We start from the raw sequence: 15,554 nt of genomic DNA on the forward strand, positions 1-15,554 counted from the left end.
GGCTACTGCAGTCTTGGAAGTTGCTCTGCTATTTATAGGATGTATTGTCAGGCAGGTAACTCTATAACTCACACAAAAAAAAAAGAACAAAGAAAGCAAAAAAACACAAAGGCTGACAAAAAAAAAAAATACTGCGGGCATGCTGCGCTGTGGTGTAGTTTTCAGTTGGCATTGACATGAAAGACAGGTAAGTCAGTCAGTAGCTGGTTATGGCAAAAAAAAAAAAAGCAGAAAAAAAAATCATAAGGTTCTGTTCAGAAACACCTCTGCAGCTCCTTCTCTCTGGTTTATGGTTTAGAAGTGGACAGAAGTGGTTTGGCATATAGATTAGCAGCTAAGCATAGCGCTGGGTAGCGAGAACTGCTTCTGAATTCAACAACCAGCTATATGTTATTGAGAGAGATGCTTTTTCAACTTCGACTCCTGAACAAACATGGCAGGACAGGAGCGAGCAACTAAAGTGTTTCACAAAAGGCAGTAAAGATACAGTAAAAAAAATGTAACAGCTGCACAAAAATATTTTTCATGTATGAGAGAGTGTTTTTGTCTGGACTCTGGAATCTTTGTTCACATCTTATTTTTGTTTTTTTTTCAGCAATTAATCAAGCCAATCTGAGTTTTGAAGGTGGTTTAAAGAACGGTGAGGTCATTTTCCTGCACCAGAGTCAGAAAAATAGTGAAAATTGCCAGGAAAATAAAGACAAGCATGGATGAGATCTCTGCAGCCGTACAGGTCATTATAAGAGAGTCTCAAGACAAGGGAATAAAATCTAAATCTCGACACACTGCTGTGTTTTCCGGTCGAGATGTACACCCATTAAAATATCCAGTGAGTGTTGGGGGTTATGGGAGCTGTTTCTGCACAGATCAAACAAGACAACGACACCCCCTTTATGTGTGTCACCCATGGCAGCTCAGGATGGACTGTGGATTTATTGAATGTGCAAATTCTTGCAAGAGGCAATTCAGGTGCGACAGGAATGAGTCCAAGATACAGTATATATGATGCTACACCATAAGGGGATTGCATGTGTGTGTGTGTGTGTGTGCATGTGTGTGTGTCGCGTGAGTGCATGTACGCGTGAGCCGTTTTTTAAGTCCCGAATGTGCAAGTGTGTGTGTTCGTGAGCAAGTTATTCGTTAATATGCCGTCTGTCCACGTGTGATGTTCAGGAGAATTAGTATTATTTGGACCTATTTTGACTCGGACAGTCAGCTGAAATGTACAGCTAGCAGCCACTTCAAAGATTGCTCTCTGTGCTCGACTCGGGTCAGTCACACTGGAACCCGAAATGTTTTCCGCCTCGACGTCGACGGATCACACTCAGCTCGCTTTCAGGGACAAACTGGAGAAAACTCTATCACACGAAATAAAAACACATTGACATCTTCAAGTTCCCTAAAACAGCAGACATTCAATTTTTTAACTGTGGTTGCTATGTACAATAGAAGGATCTTCATATATTAATATTCTCCATCTTTCCTGTTTTTTTCTTCACTTCCTTGCTGTCAAGTCATTATTTCCATACACGTTTTGTCCTTTTTGTATTTATAGAGTATTTTCAGTATTTACAATATAAATTACTACACAGTCTTGTGATAAAATAAATAACTTAAATACAATGGCCGTGGCTTTCGCAGTGTCTTTTGCAAGGGGGGGGGCGGGCGGGGGGATGGGAGGGATCAGACGGAGGAGGGACTGAAGGGCCGTTCACTCCTTGTTGCTTCAGGGTTACAGATAGAGAGGATAAACAATCTCTGTTTGATGCAGTCTTTCTGTAGAGAAACACAGAGGGGGGCGGGGCGGGGGATGAAGGCAGAGGGCTGAAGCACTGGGAATAAAATTTACTCCCACAGTGGCATGAGGTGGGAAACTCTGAAGAGCAAGTACGGTGTAGCTCTGCCCTACTGTTGACCACATTAATAACATCAGGAATCAGACATTTATCATTTCAAATTGAGACAAAGGTAACAGGAAGAAGTGCTGCCCTATTAATCTAGTTACACCATGGTCAAAATACTAGTTTCTGGTTTTTGGCAGGTGTCAATTAAAATCATGAAACTCTGGTGAAACCAACTTAACTTCTGGTTAAATGAAACTTTAAAAGTGGATGACTACTAACAAACAGACATGGTGGAGATGAAGGATGCCTCTCTCATCACGACACCATATCATACAGTACATTATCGCTTACTTACTGCCAAACTCACTTATCAAGTATGAAGATACAGTAGATCTTCATATTTGATAAAGCACAAAACATTGTGCACTGTTTAGTAGAACCTGTGGGTGTAAATTATGATAACGACTAAGTCATGTATTTGAATTTTAAACAGAACATGAAAAACTACAGTTGCAAGTTTTATATGGCCAAAAGTAAGTGGACACCTGAATGTTACATCCATATGTGATTGTTTAACATGTTACTCCAAATTCATGGGCATTAATATGTTGCTTTAACAGCCTTCACTCTTCTGAGAACACTGTCAACACATCTGGAACCTGGCTGCAGGGATTTTCTCCCATTTGGCTACAAGAGTATCAGTGAGGTCCAACACTGATGTTGGGTAATAAGGTCTGGCTCTCAGTTCATCCCAGAGGTGATGGATGGGCTTAAGGTCAGGGCTCTGTGCAGGCCAGTCAAGTTCTTACACACCAAACTGGGAGAACCATTTCTTTATGGAGCTGGCTTTGTGCACAGGTGCACTGTCACCTTCAAACAGGAAATGACGTTCCTCAAACTGGTGCCAAGTTGGCCCTGAACAGCCCAAGACAAAAGGGGTGTCCACATACTTTTGGCCATGCAGTAGATATGGTCCACTGCAGCTAGCTACCAGAACCTAGTCTAAACAGTTAACTGATGGCTAATGGCTAACTAGCCGATACGCTAACTAGTGTCTCAGTTGTCTTGGCTAACCTTCTAACTGTTAAGTCTTTCTGAAGTAATGTTGCGTGCGCCGATGCTTCAGCAAGAGTTTCCCACCAAAATGGCCATCGTGAGAGTAAAATCAGTAGGGAACAGGGTTTTGGGTCATGGCAAGAACAGTTATAATGAGGGTATAATACTGCAGTGGTAGGGTACGGTCTCTGGTTGTTGGCCCCCGATTTGAAACTTTTGAGGATGGGTGGAGAGGCTGTCGGACAGACAGGAGACAACGGAGATGGAGGGAGGGATGAGTGCAAAGCTTCTCCTCCAGCTATACCACTGTGCCGCTTGGAGAGTTACCGTTTTGTGCTGTCAAGTTCTGGAGAAGAGACAGAAAGACAAAAACATAATAGAAAGTTAGACAGTCAGGGACAATCGCAGTAAGAAAATACATTCTCCACTTGAAAGTGCAGGAACATAAAAAGCCATTGTTGTTGAGGAGAGGAAAAGGTGAAATCATCTCCAAATGTTGAGTCATTTCTTTAGCTTTTGAAGTGGTGCAGCCTGAAATATCCACCCGCTAAAAAATACACTCAAAACAAACTGACCTGCAAAGAAAAATAAAACTTGTTTACAGAATATCACTGTACTTATGAACTTGCCAAAATTCATTGTTGTAGTCTAATTATAATATATAATGAATGGCCTGAAGTTAAACCACATTGAAAGGCTGTATGACTTAATCTCATGGGTGAAATTATTATTTATAAAAGGGATTAATTTGAGGCTTTACAAATTTAAAAGAGAATGACAGACCAGAGTTTAAGATGGCTGCCGACAGCAGGGGTGGTTTGCCTCTATATAACATCTTTTCTTGCCATTTTTGTCTACGTTTGAGTGTGTTTTGTTGAGTATCTTTCAACCATCTCATCCTGATTTAAAGGACAATTTCAATCATCCACTCAACGATCAAGGAAAATTTTACAGACATAGAGAAAGGGCATATGACTGCTTATGGCTGTTTTGTTTTTTCCACTTGGACAAAGCCTCAGTATAGGAGACATCATATCAAACATCAAACACTTCTGCCAAAATTTCACTCTTACCGGACAGAGCACAACTGAACTTTTTTGGGCCGCGGATACTTTGCAATTTACTCCACCTGTTGGCAGAGAATCGGCGTTGTGCGACAAGCAGAAGCTGACATAAAGGAAACAGCACACTGCATGTTTTAAACACACTACTATTCCTACTTCTGCTGAGTAGAGATATACAGCTGAACCCAGGTCCAACCCCAGACCTTTTAAGTAAAGCATCAAGTGCTTGGACCGACAGTCCTCCACACTCGACTCTGGAAATGGATACAGCTTCGATTGGGACTGTAAACCAATTTCACCTTGGTCTGCCTGGGGTGTCGGGAACTATTCCTGGCCTGGCAGAAAAGAGGAATAACCATTTCCTATATATCATATGGACACAATCCAAGACACGCCGTCTTCTGAACTGCAACATCTCAGCTTAGACTTACACCAGGAGAGACGCGAGACAGTTATTGGTCATGCCGCACTTAAACATGCAAAGGTAATCTGGGACTTAAAGTCTAAACTGAAAGGAATACTGGGAGGTAATTTAAATATTTGGAGTATTATATCAAACAGAGATCAGGTTCAACATCTATTGACGGACTCTAATTTGTGTTTCTTGGCTCCGAGTGAAACTTGGCTGAACAATGATGTTCCAACAACTATGATTGATGTTCCCAGGTATGCTTGTTATAGAAAAGACAAGAAAATCGGGGAAAAGGGGGGGTGGGGAATCCTGATCTATATCAGAGACACCCTCAAGTGCTGTGAATTTAATCTGCATATGTTTGATTTAAAATGTCTAATCTTAAATATTGTCTTGTCACCTAAGATGAATTTTAACATTGTAATTCTGTACATTCCTCCTTCTTGCAATGTGTCTTTTTAATTGTAATTTAGATTAATTGTTGTTGTCAAATTGTCACAGTTAAGCTATATTTCTTGGAGATTTTAACATAAATTGGCAAGACAAATAACATCAAAATATAAATTGCATCAAATGACAAAAGGCCTCACAAGACTGAAACGAACAAGTTAAACACTTATAGATCTAATGTTTACGAATAAACCCGAGTGAGTGACAAGAACTTCATTTAATTTATCATAATTTGGCCTTGATTGTCAGGAAACTGACAAAGAAATGTTTTCTATGGACCAAACGTCAATAATCGACAGAATTGGATTAGAAAGAATAAAATCTGCCAGTTTGAGAGTGAAGTATGGAATATAAATTGCGATTCAATTCTACAAACATACAATTTAAATAAATGTTGAGATATCTTTATATATTCACTCACAAATACAATTAAAAAATGTATAAAGCCATTGAAATAATGTAAAAAAAGACCATCTCTGCCTTGGGTTAATGATATTCATCAACTAATGAAAAAGAGGGATTTTGCATTTAAAAAAAATCACTTTTTACTGTGTAATTATACACACAGATACTCTTATTTTTAAAAGGACTAAAGGACTAAAGTGGTCAATGAACTGAGAAAAGCAAAGACCGTCTACTCAATGCTGTTAATTGCACAATCAGGGGGAAATAGCTCATCTCTTTGGAGACGTATCAGTGGACTTACTAAACGAGAGTCTAATTAGAAAAAAAGGAATAATTCAATTGAATGTAAATGGAGTGATCACTTCTGATAGCATGGTAATTGCGAATGCACTTAATGCCTATTTTGTCCAATCAGTGGAGGAACTGGCAGCAAACTTTAAACCAATAAAGCTGTCAAGGACTTTAGTATGTGACACAGCAAATTCCTTTTCCATCACACTGACTGATCAAGGTAAAACTCAACAAATTATTAATCAATTAAATAATTTATAGGCTAAAGATGTATTTGGGTTAGACACTGATTTCATATAAAAAGTATACTGATACTCTGATAAGGCCTATAACACATATGATACATTTACCCATCATTGGGGAATTTCTTTAAATATTTAAACAAGGAAGTATAACTCCGATTTTTATGTCTGGAGAACCGGACCAAGCTTGTAATTATAGACTGATCTCAATTCTCCCTGCAATCTATCTCTTATTGAAAAGTTAATGGCATAGCAGCTGATAAATTGTCTTGAAAGAAACCACCTTCTCCATCCAAAACACTGTGAGCTTCAACAGAAATGACTACATGTTATCTTGCAGAAATGATTAAAAGGTCACTAGATCAGTTTTTTTTTCCAATCCTGGTCCTGAGGCACCTCTTCCCTGCATGTTTTAGATGTTTCTGTCTTCCAACACATCTGATTCAAATTATCAGCTTCTCATCAAGCTCAAGAATTCATTTGAATCAGGTGTTGGAGAAGGGAAACATCTAAAACATGCAGAGCAGAGGTGACCCAGGACCATGATTGAAAAACAGTGTACTAGATGATTGTAAAGAAGTAGGAGCAGTACTTTTAGTGCTGAAAAAGGCCTCTGATACTATGAATCATGAGATACTTTTAAATAAACTTGTTTTTAAAAAGTAAAACTTTTCCCAACAAGCTCTTAACTGGTTTAAATCATATCTGGAATCCCGAAAGCAATGTGTCAAAATTAATGGTATGACATCATCCCTTCGAAATTGCAAAATGGGCGTACCACAAGGTTCCATCCTTGGACCACTGCTCTTTTATATTAATGAGCTACCAGACAGCTGTAAAGAGGTTGGGTGCCAAATGTATGCTGATGATGTAATCATTTATGTGTCGACAAAGACTCCACAACAGACTGCAGAGTTACTGAACAGACATGTGATCGGTGGCTTCAAAATAACTTCCTAACTCTGAACTGTGCAAAAACTGTTTCAATGTGCTTTTCAATACATGAGTAAATGAGTTCTTCTAGGTGTTGTCTTGGATTCCCAATTAAAATTTGAAGCACATATTAGGAAAGTGTTCAAGACCATCAAGATTAACCTTAACTGATTTTTACCCATAAAGGCCGTCCAACTATATATGCACGCCTTTATTCTATTGCATCTCTCTTATTGTGTAACCGTCTAGGGCCAGGCAACCCAATTGGCAATGGAACCTATAATGTCATTATATAAACAGGCTTTGAAAATACTTGATCAGAAGCCAATAAAATGGCACCATTATAAAATTCAGAAAAAGCATAATTTATTAAGCTTTGAGAATTTTATAAATCTCTCATTTATGAAATATATTTTTAAGTGTATGAATGGCCTTGACTCAGAACTAGTCAGTCAAATGATTTTAAAATATAAAAGCAAAGGAGCCACTATGAGGAGAGCAGTTAGTGGAGACTGAAAACCAGCAAAATGCAAAACAACATTCGGTCAGTCCTGTAAATAAGTAAAAAACATTTACTTATTTTAAAGCTTTAAATAGTAAGGCATAACTACGGCTTAAACACTGAGATACATGGGTTTATATAGCATACATATTTTCTTTCCCTTTTGTTCTTAATCATCACTTTCAGTCACTGTTCTTAATTCTCGTCTGTAGTGTTTGTTGTCTCAATTACGGTTTGTAATGGTTGTTTGTCTATGTCTGTTTTATTGTTAGCCTCTATGCCTGTATCAGAGAGTTTTATTATGGGTTTTATCTCTTAAAAGCTTAACCAGGGACAAGGACCGCAAATTAGTTACAGCTAGAAGTCCTATATACATTACATCGGTTGCATTTTATTTTAATGTAACAACGCTGACATGTATCGTATGTATGTAAAACATGTAACATGTCATCACCCTACACCTGGAAACGAAACTATATTGGACACGTCAGCTTCATCTACTTCATCATCATGTTTTTTACGTTTTAATCAGTTGTTAATTGATGTCACCTTGGGCTCTGAGAACTTGTGATTGGCATTTTTCACCCATTACTTACACTGAGTCGCCTAAACAATTAATTGAAAAAATAATTGACAGATTGATTGCTTACAATGAGAATAATTGTAAGTTTCAGCCGAAGTATTGATGTATTATCAATGTTTTTCCTAATAAAAGAGTTAATCAAAGCCGTACCGCCTTCCCCGGTCGTGCCCAGGTACAGATGAGACCCTCTTGGCAGGCTGTGATGATGCAGTCGTCCATGAACACCAGGACGGTCAGCCTCTCGTGTGCAATCTTCTTGCACACTAGCGGCTCCAGCAGGGGCACTTCATGCATGCGTGGGCACAGTGTGGTGCCCAGGACCTTGGCCGCGTCCAGCCGGTTGCTCCTCGGCGCCACGTTGATCTTATCGTTGCTCTTGCTGATGTTGCCCAGGCTGTGGTAACGCTTGTGCTCCTTCTCCACCCCACCGCTGCCACCAGACTTGTCCGACTTGCGCTCCTGGAGTGACAGCGTGGCAAAGCGGCCGATGCTGAACGGGGTGCTGTTTCCTCCGCCGCTGCTCCCTCCCCCTCCTCCTCCTCCCCCGCCGCCTTCCGAGGCGCCCTGGCCCTTGGAGGCGTTTGCCACGGCGGGGTGGGGCAGAGAGTTGGAGCGCGAGAGGGAGCGAGGAAGGGGTAAGGGGAGTGTTGGTGGGTTGGTGGTGCCGGTGTTAGTGTTAGGCGGGTGATGGTGTCCCTCCACCCCTCCCCCACCTGAGGTGCTGTTGACCCCTCCGCTGCCAGAGTTGGACAGTGAGGGTCCAAAAGTGTTAGTGAAGGCGCGGGACAGCGGCAGGCGTGGGTACAGCACATCATCCGTCAGGTCCCACAGACAGAACTGGGTGTCCTGCCCCACTGAACCAAACCGGTACGTGACTGCCGCCGAACCGCCGCCTTTAGAGCTGTGCCGGGAAAGACGCGACAACGTGCTGCTGGTTCGAACCCGGCCAAAGTGCATGGAGTTATTTGGCGCCCCCTGGTGGAGGTCCTCCTCACTGCCGCTAAGCTCCATGGGCTCTTCATCTTCCAGGGAGGTCGTGAAGGGGTCAAACGCCACCACGTTGACCCAGGACTTATGGCCGTGACCCCTCGCTACCACGCGGCTTTCTGCAAATGACCAGACGGTAACCAGGTCATCCTCTCCACCTGTGGCGAGATATTTCCCATCAGGGCTCCACGACACACACAGCAGCCCGCCAAAGTAACTCTTCATCACCCCTTGCAGCTCCATCGAGTCAAAGTGGAAGACGCGCAGGCAGCCGTCCTGGCCCACACACGCCACATGCACGCCGTCCGGGGAGAAAGCAAACTCGTTGAGGCCTCCCTCGCCCACGGCCCATCGCAAAAGCGGGTTGCGCGGCGTCTTAGTTTTACAGGCGTATACGGCGAAGCCTTCGCCCTGTCGCAGCAGAGAGTACTGTGGGGCCGTGGTGCCACATGGGTGGTCCACATTGTAGAGGTAGAGGTGGCCGCTTGCATGGGAGGCTAGGAACAGGTTCTCCGACTTGGGAAGCCATTTTAGACACGTCACCTTGGATTTGTCTATCAACCTCTAGAACACAGGAAGGACGTGGATTGGAGGAAAGGCGGGGAAAAATAGGAAAGAAGGAAGGATGGAAGAGGAGATGGAAAGAAAGAAGGAGGCACGGGGGAGACAAGAATAAAAGTAAGAGTAAAATAAAGATAAGACAAAGTTTATTGTATTATGTGGACACTAGGTAGAGTCACATCATCGCTAGCAAAATGTGAAATCTAAAAAAAAACCCCAAAAAACGAAATATAAACTACTGAGAGAAGCACACAGAGAGAACAGAAGCCTTGGAAGACAGAGAAGGGCTGTAGAGATCTAGAAACAAGCGTGAGCTGAAACCAACAGAGAGAGAAAACCAAGGGAGCAGAAGATTACGAAAGAAAAAGATTTAGAAAAAAGCGAATCCCAAGGAAGTGAATAGATTCAGAAGACACGCAAACAGGAAAGTCTGCATGCAGTCGTGCACACATACACTCCAAGCCTCTTAAATTTAATAGGGAGTCCCATTAAAGAGAATCCCATTAAACAGACAGGCAGTTCAGGAGACACAGAGAGAAAAAAAAAAATCAAAGCATTTTAGACGGACAACAATGAATACAGTGTCTGAATGTCTAGGCTACATCACAGCATCTAAAGTAGGGAAAAAAAAAATCAATGCAAGGACAAATTACTACCTCTGCTGAACTGCAGCAACCTTTGATTACAACTTTCCCTAACACAGAGGAAATCTAATATTTGCAGATACAAATGTAATACCTCCTCATTGAAGAGTTTACTGGTTTCCTTCTTGATGGGGTCGAGATACTGGACCTGTCCGGCCGAGAAACCCACGATGAGAGCTACACTCTCTGCCGTGGCGGAGTACTGGTTGAAGTCGTGACACGTCGGCTGAGTCCCCTTGTAGATCCTCTTGTCTATCGGCTTACTGAGGTCTACAGCCTGCAGACGGACAGAAAAGGGGGGACAGAGAACTGTGATGTACAAGCAAAACATCTGCCAAGAAGTGAGATTCAGGGACATTTAGAGGTCCGCTGGTCCCAGAGGACTCGTTTGAAAACAAGATCCACACTAAAACAATTTACCACAGCTACAAACATCTGCTGACAATGTGGCTCATATTTCAGGGCTGTGAGGGAAATTACTGTATGAATATGAACAAAATGCTTGTGCGAACTTGTGAAAAGGTTAAAATGCTTATCGACAGTCATAGAAACCGAGTCTGTGAGTCTGAACGGTGTGTTCCCGTGTGAAAGAGAAAGCATCTCTTCACGCCATGGGTTGGTGTGAAGGAAGTCTTAGCCCCACTCTTCAGGCGCTCGCTCCTCTGCAGCAGCTCGTGTCGAGTGCGAGTGTGCCATGCGCTGAGCATTAAAGAGGAAGTGTGACAGCCGTACTGAGAAATAGTTTCTTTCCTCATCGAAGTCAAACGCGAGAGGTGAACTGCCTCGACAGGGCCCGTTTGTTATTTTCTGTTTTTCTTATTTTGACTTAATCAATCACTGTCACATTGAGATACTTCCAAAAGTAGTGACAGTGGAGTTTGATGGAAAACATTCTTCATTTTATCTAAAAGATCAATGATAAACATCAGGTTTCTGGTGTCGGAATGAAGAAGCAAATGTTTCTTTCTAGTGCTGCTTTGTGTCTGCCGACATTCAACAGTCATACAGGGAGAAATCCATCATACGAGAGATGCTGACGTTTCTGCCGACGTTGGCCACGAGAGACCGGGGAAGCAACATGGCTGCAGGTTTATTTCTAGACTGGAAACACACTCGCTCGTGTTATTGGTCTCCCCACTCCCCCGCCGACAAAACGCTGTAAGGTCACACCCGATCTCTGAGGGTTTCATACAGTCATTATACTGTATTCCTCACTGTCAGGATTTAAATTTACATGAATATATCAAGCTGGAGCGGAGTCACAATCAACCATGATACAAATAAAATGATACCGGGGAGAGAACAGACTCATTATGCCTAATAAATCATGTTTTGACAATTATTTCTTCAGAGACATTTTACATTAGGGAAATGTGGGACGTCTCAGACTGAAGATAAACGTAGATGAGACTCCCCAGTGAGGAGTGATTTATTGATTTACTGGTCGAATCCAATAAACGACAAATCAAACTTTTCAACCGAAATCAGGACAACTATCTCTATCGTCTTGAGAATGAACGCACGCTCGCTGCAAAGCAATTTACAACACTTGATCATATAATAACTTTGGAGAGGCAGTGCACATTAAATCTGATTATTAGAGATGCATTGATCCCATCTTCCTGATCGTATTGGCACTGATAATGACCTCATTAGGAGGATCTGGGTGTTGGCCGGATGTGAATGAGTTTTCTTGCCATCGGTTACATTCATGTTGATGATTTCACAGTTAAATCTAAGGCTGCAACTAACTAATTTTCATGAAATATTTAAAAAAAACAGTGAAAAAATGGTGTTCACAGTTCCTCAGAGGACACTGTGATGTCCATTTGCTTGCTTCATCTGTAGAACAGTCTGTTTTTGCTTGACTGAAACAATTAATCGATTATCAGGATAACTGCAGATAAATTATTCAATTAATCAGCAGCTCTAGTTCAATCAGTAACCGTACTGGCAGCAGGTGAGACTGTGTACAAACCTTTGAAAGCACATCTCTTCTTGAGGTTAGCTGACATAAGGAAGATTGGGAATCCCTGAGGATGTGGAGTATAATTTACTGCATGTCATGCTGCTTGAATGCACATGCTAACCAAATGCTGAATGTTCTGCATATTAATCGTGACACGTACCTTCAGCCGTCTACATGTACGGTATATGTATCAGTGATAAAGACACACATATTCCTGGCAGATTAACTACATTTATCATATTTATGGAGCGATTTCATTCTGAACCAGAGAATATGTCTGATGGCGTAGAGTGAAAGAAAAGTCTTGACATTTTAAAATGTAGTCAGTTACAACCCTTTCCCCCCCTCCTCATCGATCCATGTCAGGTCCATGTTAGAGGAGAAGCTTTTTACATTTGTCCTCTAAATGGGTTATTAACATCCCTCATTAAGAAGCAAGTGGTGTAGCTAGCTGCAAGCTCTCTAAACAGGATCCTTGGTGAATGCTAGCAATGCTAAAAACAAGCTATGTAAAAGGAAAGAAACTGGAGAACAAATGCAGATACTACTCCTTCCTTCAGGCGAGTGTGTGTTAAAAAGGTGTCAGATTTCAGTGATGTGCACATTTGTGAAACAATTCTTGTCACGAAACAGATTAAAAACCTTGCCAATTATGTTTTTTTTTTCTCCATAATGAATTCTGACTTTTAACACCCACTTCATTATGAGCCTGTAATGCAGTGTGAGAGCTACATGGAGATTTTTTTTTTTTTAAACAACAGTGTTTTGTCTTGAATCTAAACCATCTGCTGCCAACTGAGTCACCTTGCAGCACTCTTCATCATGAGTACACTACTTTTACAGCAACTCCAAACTGTATGATTAGAGGACAAAGTAAAGATCCAGATTAACATTCAAGATGCAGCAGAGAGAATAAACTGCCTTCAGTTCACATGGTTTCTAGTAAAAACGCAGTGAATAGAGTGCTGTCAGAGCCTTCCTGTCTGTTTCCTGCTCGTTATAGTAACACTGTTGCCCTGTATCCGTCTGGATGATGCACCATTCACTGTCTATTCAGCCAAATTATCTGCCACTCCATCGCACTGCATAACAGACACACATTGAATTATGTGCATGTTCGCCAGCTGTGTGCAGCGCTAGCAGCCAAAGAGGCTCATTTTAAATAATAAAAAAAAAAAAAAGATGACGAAATGCAAGCTAATAGCATCAAATCAGCAGTGCAGGCTAACATGCTAGGCTAAAACCTGACCATCCGATCTGTCATTCTGGCCAAGAGCGGAGAGAAGAGCAGGCTCACCTTCTTGATGTTGGTGTACGTGTAAAAATACAGCTCCCTGCCGATGTTGAAGCACACCCTCTCCGACTCCTCGCTCGGGTCTTCTGGCTGCAGCTTGACCATAGAGACCCGGACCGGCGGCAGGAAGCCCGCCGGAGAGGAGTTGGCTGCGGCATTGGAAGAGGAGGAGGCGGCGGCAGCAGCAGCGGCGGCGGCGGCGGCAGCAGCCCCGGGCCCCTGCAGCAGCCCGACCCCTCCGCCGGGTATCGGACCGGCTCCAGCCCCGGGGCCCAGCGTGGCTCCGGCGGACGGACCCCGCGGCAGCCCGCCCCGCTGCTGCGAGTCCGAGAGGGTGAGCAGCTTGTAGAAGCCCTCTCTGGTCCGGAACTGGGATTTAATCTCATTGATATCCTTCAGAGCACCGCCATCTCCGGCCATTTTTAGTACAAACAAGCCGCACAGGAAACAGTGATTTTGACCTGGAAATAATAACGCTGCAATAAAAAAAGTACTAGAATAGAAATGGGAGCGGCGGAGGCGAGCAGCAGCAGCCGAGCTCAGCTAGGCCGACCAGCACACCCGGTCTGCTCCAGTGCATTTTACACCAGAACCGGCGACCATACCGCTGCTACCTGGTAAATAAACCCCGAGAGAAAGCCCTTCTGAGCCGGTGTAAGCATCATCCTCGACCAGCTCTTTGCCTCCGTTCATCCACTGTGCGTAAATACGTGCGATCAATGATGCGTCGGCTGCTGGCCCAGTCTGGCACTGCGCACTCCCACTAATGTGTCGGGGGTTAAAGAGAAGGCGTCCGGCCCTTATCCGGCCCAGCTTGATTTATCAACCTCCCGGTGACACCAAGACCAGTTTAAGATATGATTTGTTGAATCAAGTGTGCCACTCATGAAAAAAACAACACTATAATAGGCTTATTGCTTTCAGGACGTTGGCTATCGTTTTTTTTTCTGGTACCTCTTTAAAATGCATTATGTGGTGTCTTTTTATGGAAAGAGATTAGTGCCACAAGCGAGGGCTTCATTTGAATTGCAGAAAACTGACACTGTCATGCTCACATTGAGCTTTTAAAGAAAACTGCTTCCCTGAATACATTAAAAAAAATAATTAAATTAAATTTAAATTAGGAATTTGACATGCACGGTCTAAAACTGAACGCAATGGCTTGTAAAAGTGGATGCAAATATTATTGATCGTGTGTGTTTTGTAGTGAATTCAAATTTGTTGTTTCGCCAACACTTCCATGCACACTATTAGCGAATCAACATAGTACCACAGCTTGTCAAATGTGACCTAATCACACCAGCTAAACACACTGACAGAGATTACTTAATTAACTTTCACCTTTCATTAACTGTAACTGATTTGCCCCGTTTCCCCTCCAAGATCAATACAATTCACCTCATCTTGTGTTAATTAACTTTATTACAGTGTAGCGGCAGTGAGAAGTGTGTGTCTTCGATCCAACACTGACATACAAACTCAAGGTTACAAAACACACAACATGAGCAACAGCAACAGTGCTGCTATGCTCCAGTCCTTTATGCTTGTATGAGGTGTCTTTGGGGAAGCCGTATATATATTTCAGTCCTGCGGGCAGCTGCTGCTCATATCGACAATGCTGTGGCAGAAAAAAAAAAAGTAGATACTCCTCTGTAGTGTTAGAGGAGGACCTTCCTTCACTATTCATTTAGGGTTTTTCTCAGCTATCAGGATTCAGGAGATTGTTCAGAGTCTCACAAACCAAGTTGAAATTAGCATAAATAAGAGCAGACTCCCCCAGTGTGAGGGATAAAGGCAAGAACACAACAATCATCTTAAGTCGGTGTAACTTTGCAACATCCTGCCATCACTTCCTTCCTGATGTAGTTCCTGTCTTCTCATTTAGATATAAAAATACTGTGGCAGCGACGGATCCTTGCCCGTCAGAGTTAATGATGACAGACGATGGAAGATCCAAATGTTGTTGACAGATGTGTCCGTTCGCTTCCACCCTTGAATGCTGCAAGTCCCGGGGTAGAGGCATTCATATAGAAGTGGTGTTTGGGAGTTTCCCAGCAAATGAGAGACTCAAGGCAGCATTACGTAGTTCTCAGCAATTTCCAGGACGTACAGGTTGGACAGCCCCGACTGGTCCTCTATCTGGTGCGTCTCCATGACGACCATCCTGCAGTGAAAAGGTCAAGCGGGTCAGCGGAGGTCAAGCAGGGAGATAGTGAAATTTAAACAGTCCTGCACTAAATTTATAGGACTAACAGTATCAATCTGATGTAAGTTATGAATGAATAGGGATCATATAAACTTTTCTGTCCAAGATGCA

At 42.6% G+C, this 15,554-nt stretch overlaps 2 protein-coding genes across 3 annotated transcripts in view; both read right to left on the reverse strand.

Annotated features, from left to right (window-relative positions):
• Nucleotides 1-519: 519 nt before the first annotated feature.
• zmp:0000000529 (WD repeat-containing protein 20) lies at nucleotides 520-14,314 on the reverse strand. The gene is made up of 4 exons (XM_042413666.1): nucleotides 13,241-14,314; nucleotides 10,069-10,251; nucleotides 7,933-9,333; nucleotides 520-3,246 (listed from the first exon to the last, which is right to left on the reverse strand). The coding sequence occupies exons 1-4, from the start codon at nucleotides 13,655-13,657 to the stop codon at nucleotides 3,199-3,201; spliced, it is 2,049 nt and encodes a 682-aa protein (XP_042269600.1). The 5' UTR covers nucleotides 13,658-14,314; the 3' UTR covers nucleotides 520-3,198.
• A 19-nt stretch (nucleotides 14,315-14,333) lies between these two features.
• Nucleotides 14,334-15,554, reverse strand: part of LOC121898516 (mitogen-activated protein kinase kinase kinase kinase 5-like) — a 31,547-nt gene continuing 30,326 nt past the window's right edge. For both annotated transcript variants that reach the window (XM_042413664.1, XM_042413665.1), the window contains exon 32: nucleotides 14,334-15,401. In XM_042413664.1, coding sequence (XP_042269598.1) covers nucleotides 15,305-15,401 — 97 coding nt within the window. In that variant the 3' untranslated portion in view covers nucleotides 14,334-15,304. The remainder of the gene's footprint in view (nucleotides 15,402-15,554) is intronic.

The sequence above is a fragment of the Thunnus maccoyii genome, chromosome 6 (genome assembly GCF_910596095.1).
Source record: "Thunnus maccoyii chromosome 6, fThuMac1.1, whole genome shotgun sequence".
Lineage (NCBI taxonomy): Eukaryota > Metazoa > Chordata > Actinopteri > Scombriformes > Scombridae > Thunnus > Thunnus maccoyii.

Excerpts from the sequence above, each read along its gene's own strand:
- zmp:0000000529 (XM_042413666.1), bottom strand. The coding sequence starts at position 13,657 with ATGGCCGGAGATGGCGGTGCTCTGAAGGATATCAATGAGATTAAATCC. Across the intron at positions 10,252-13,240 it reads CGTACACCAACATCAAGAAG|GCTGTAGACCTCAGTAAGCC; the intron begins GTGAGCCTGCTC and ends GTCCGTCTGCAG. Across the intron at positions 3,247-7,932 it reads GGGCACGACCGGGGAAGGCG|AACTTGACAGCACAAAACGG; the intron begins GTACGGCTTTGA and ends TCTCTTCTCCAG.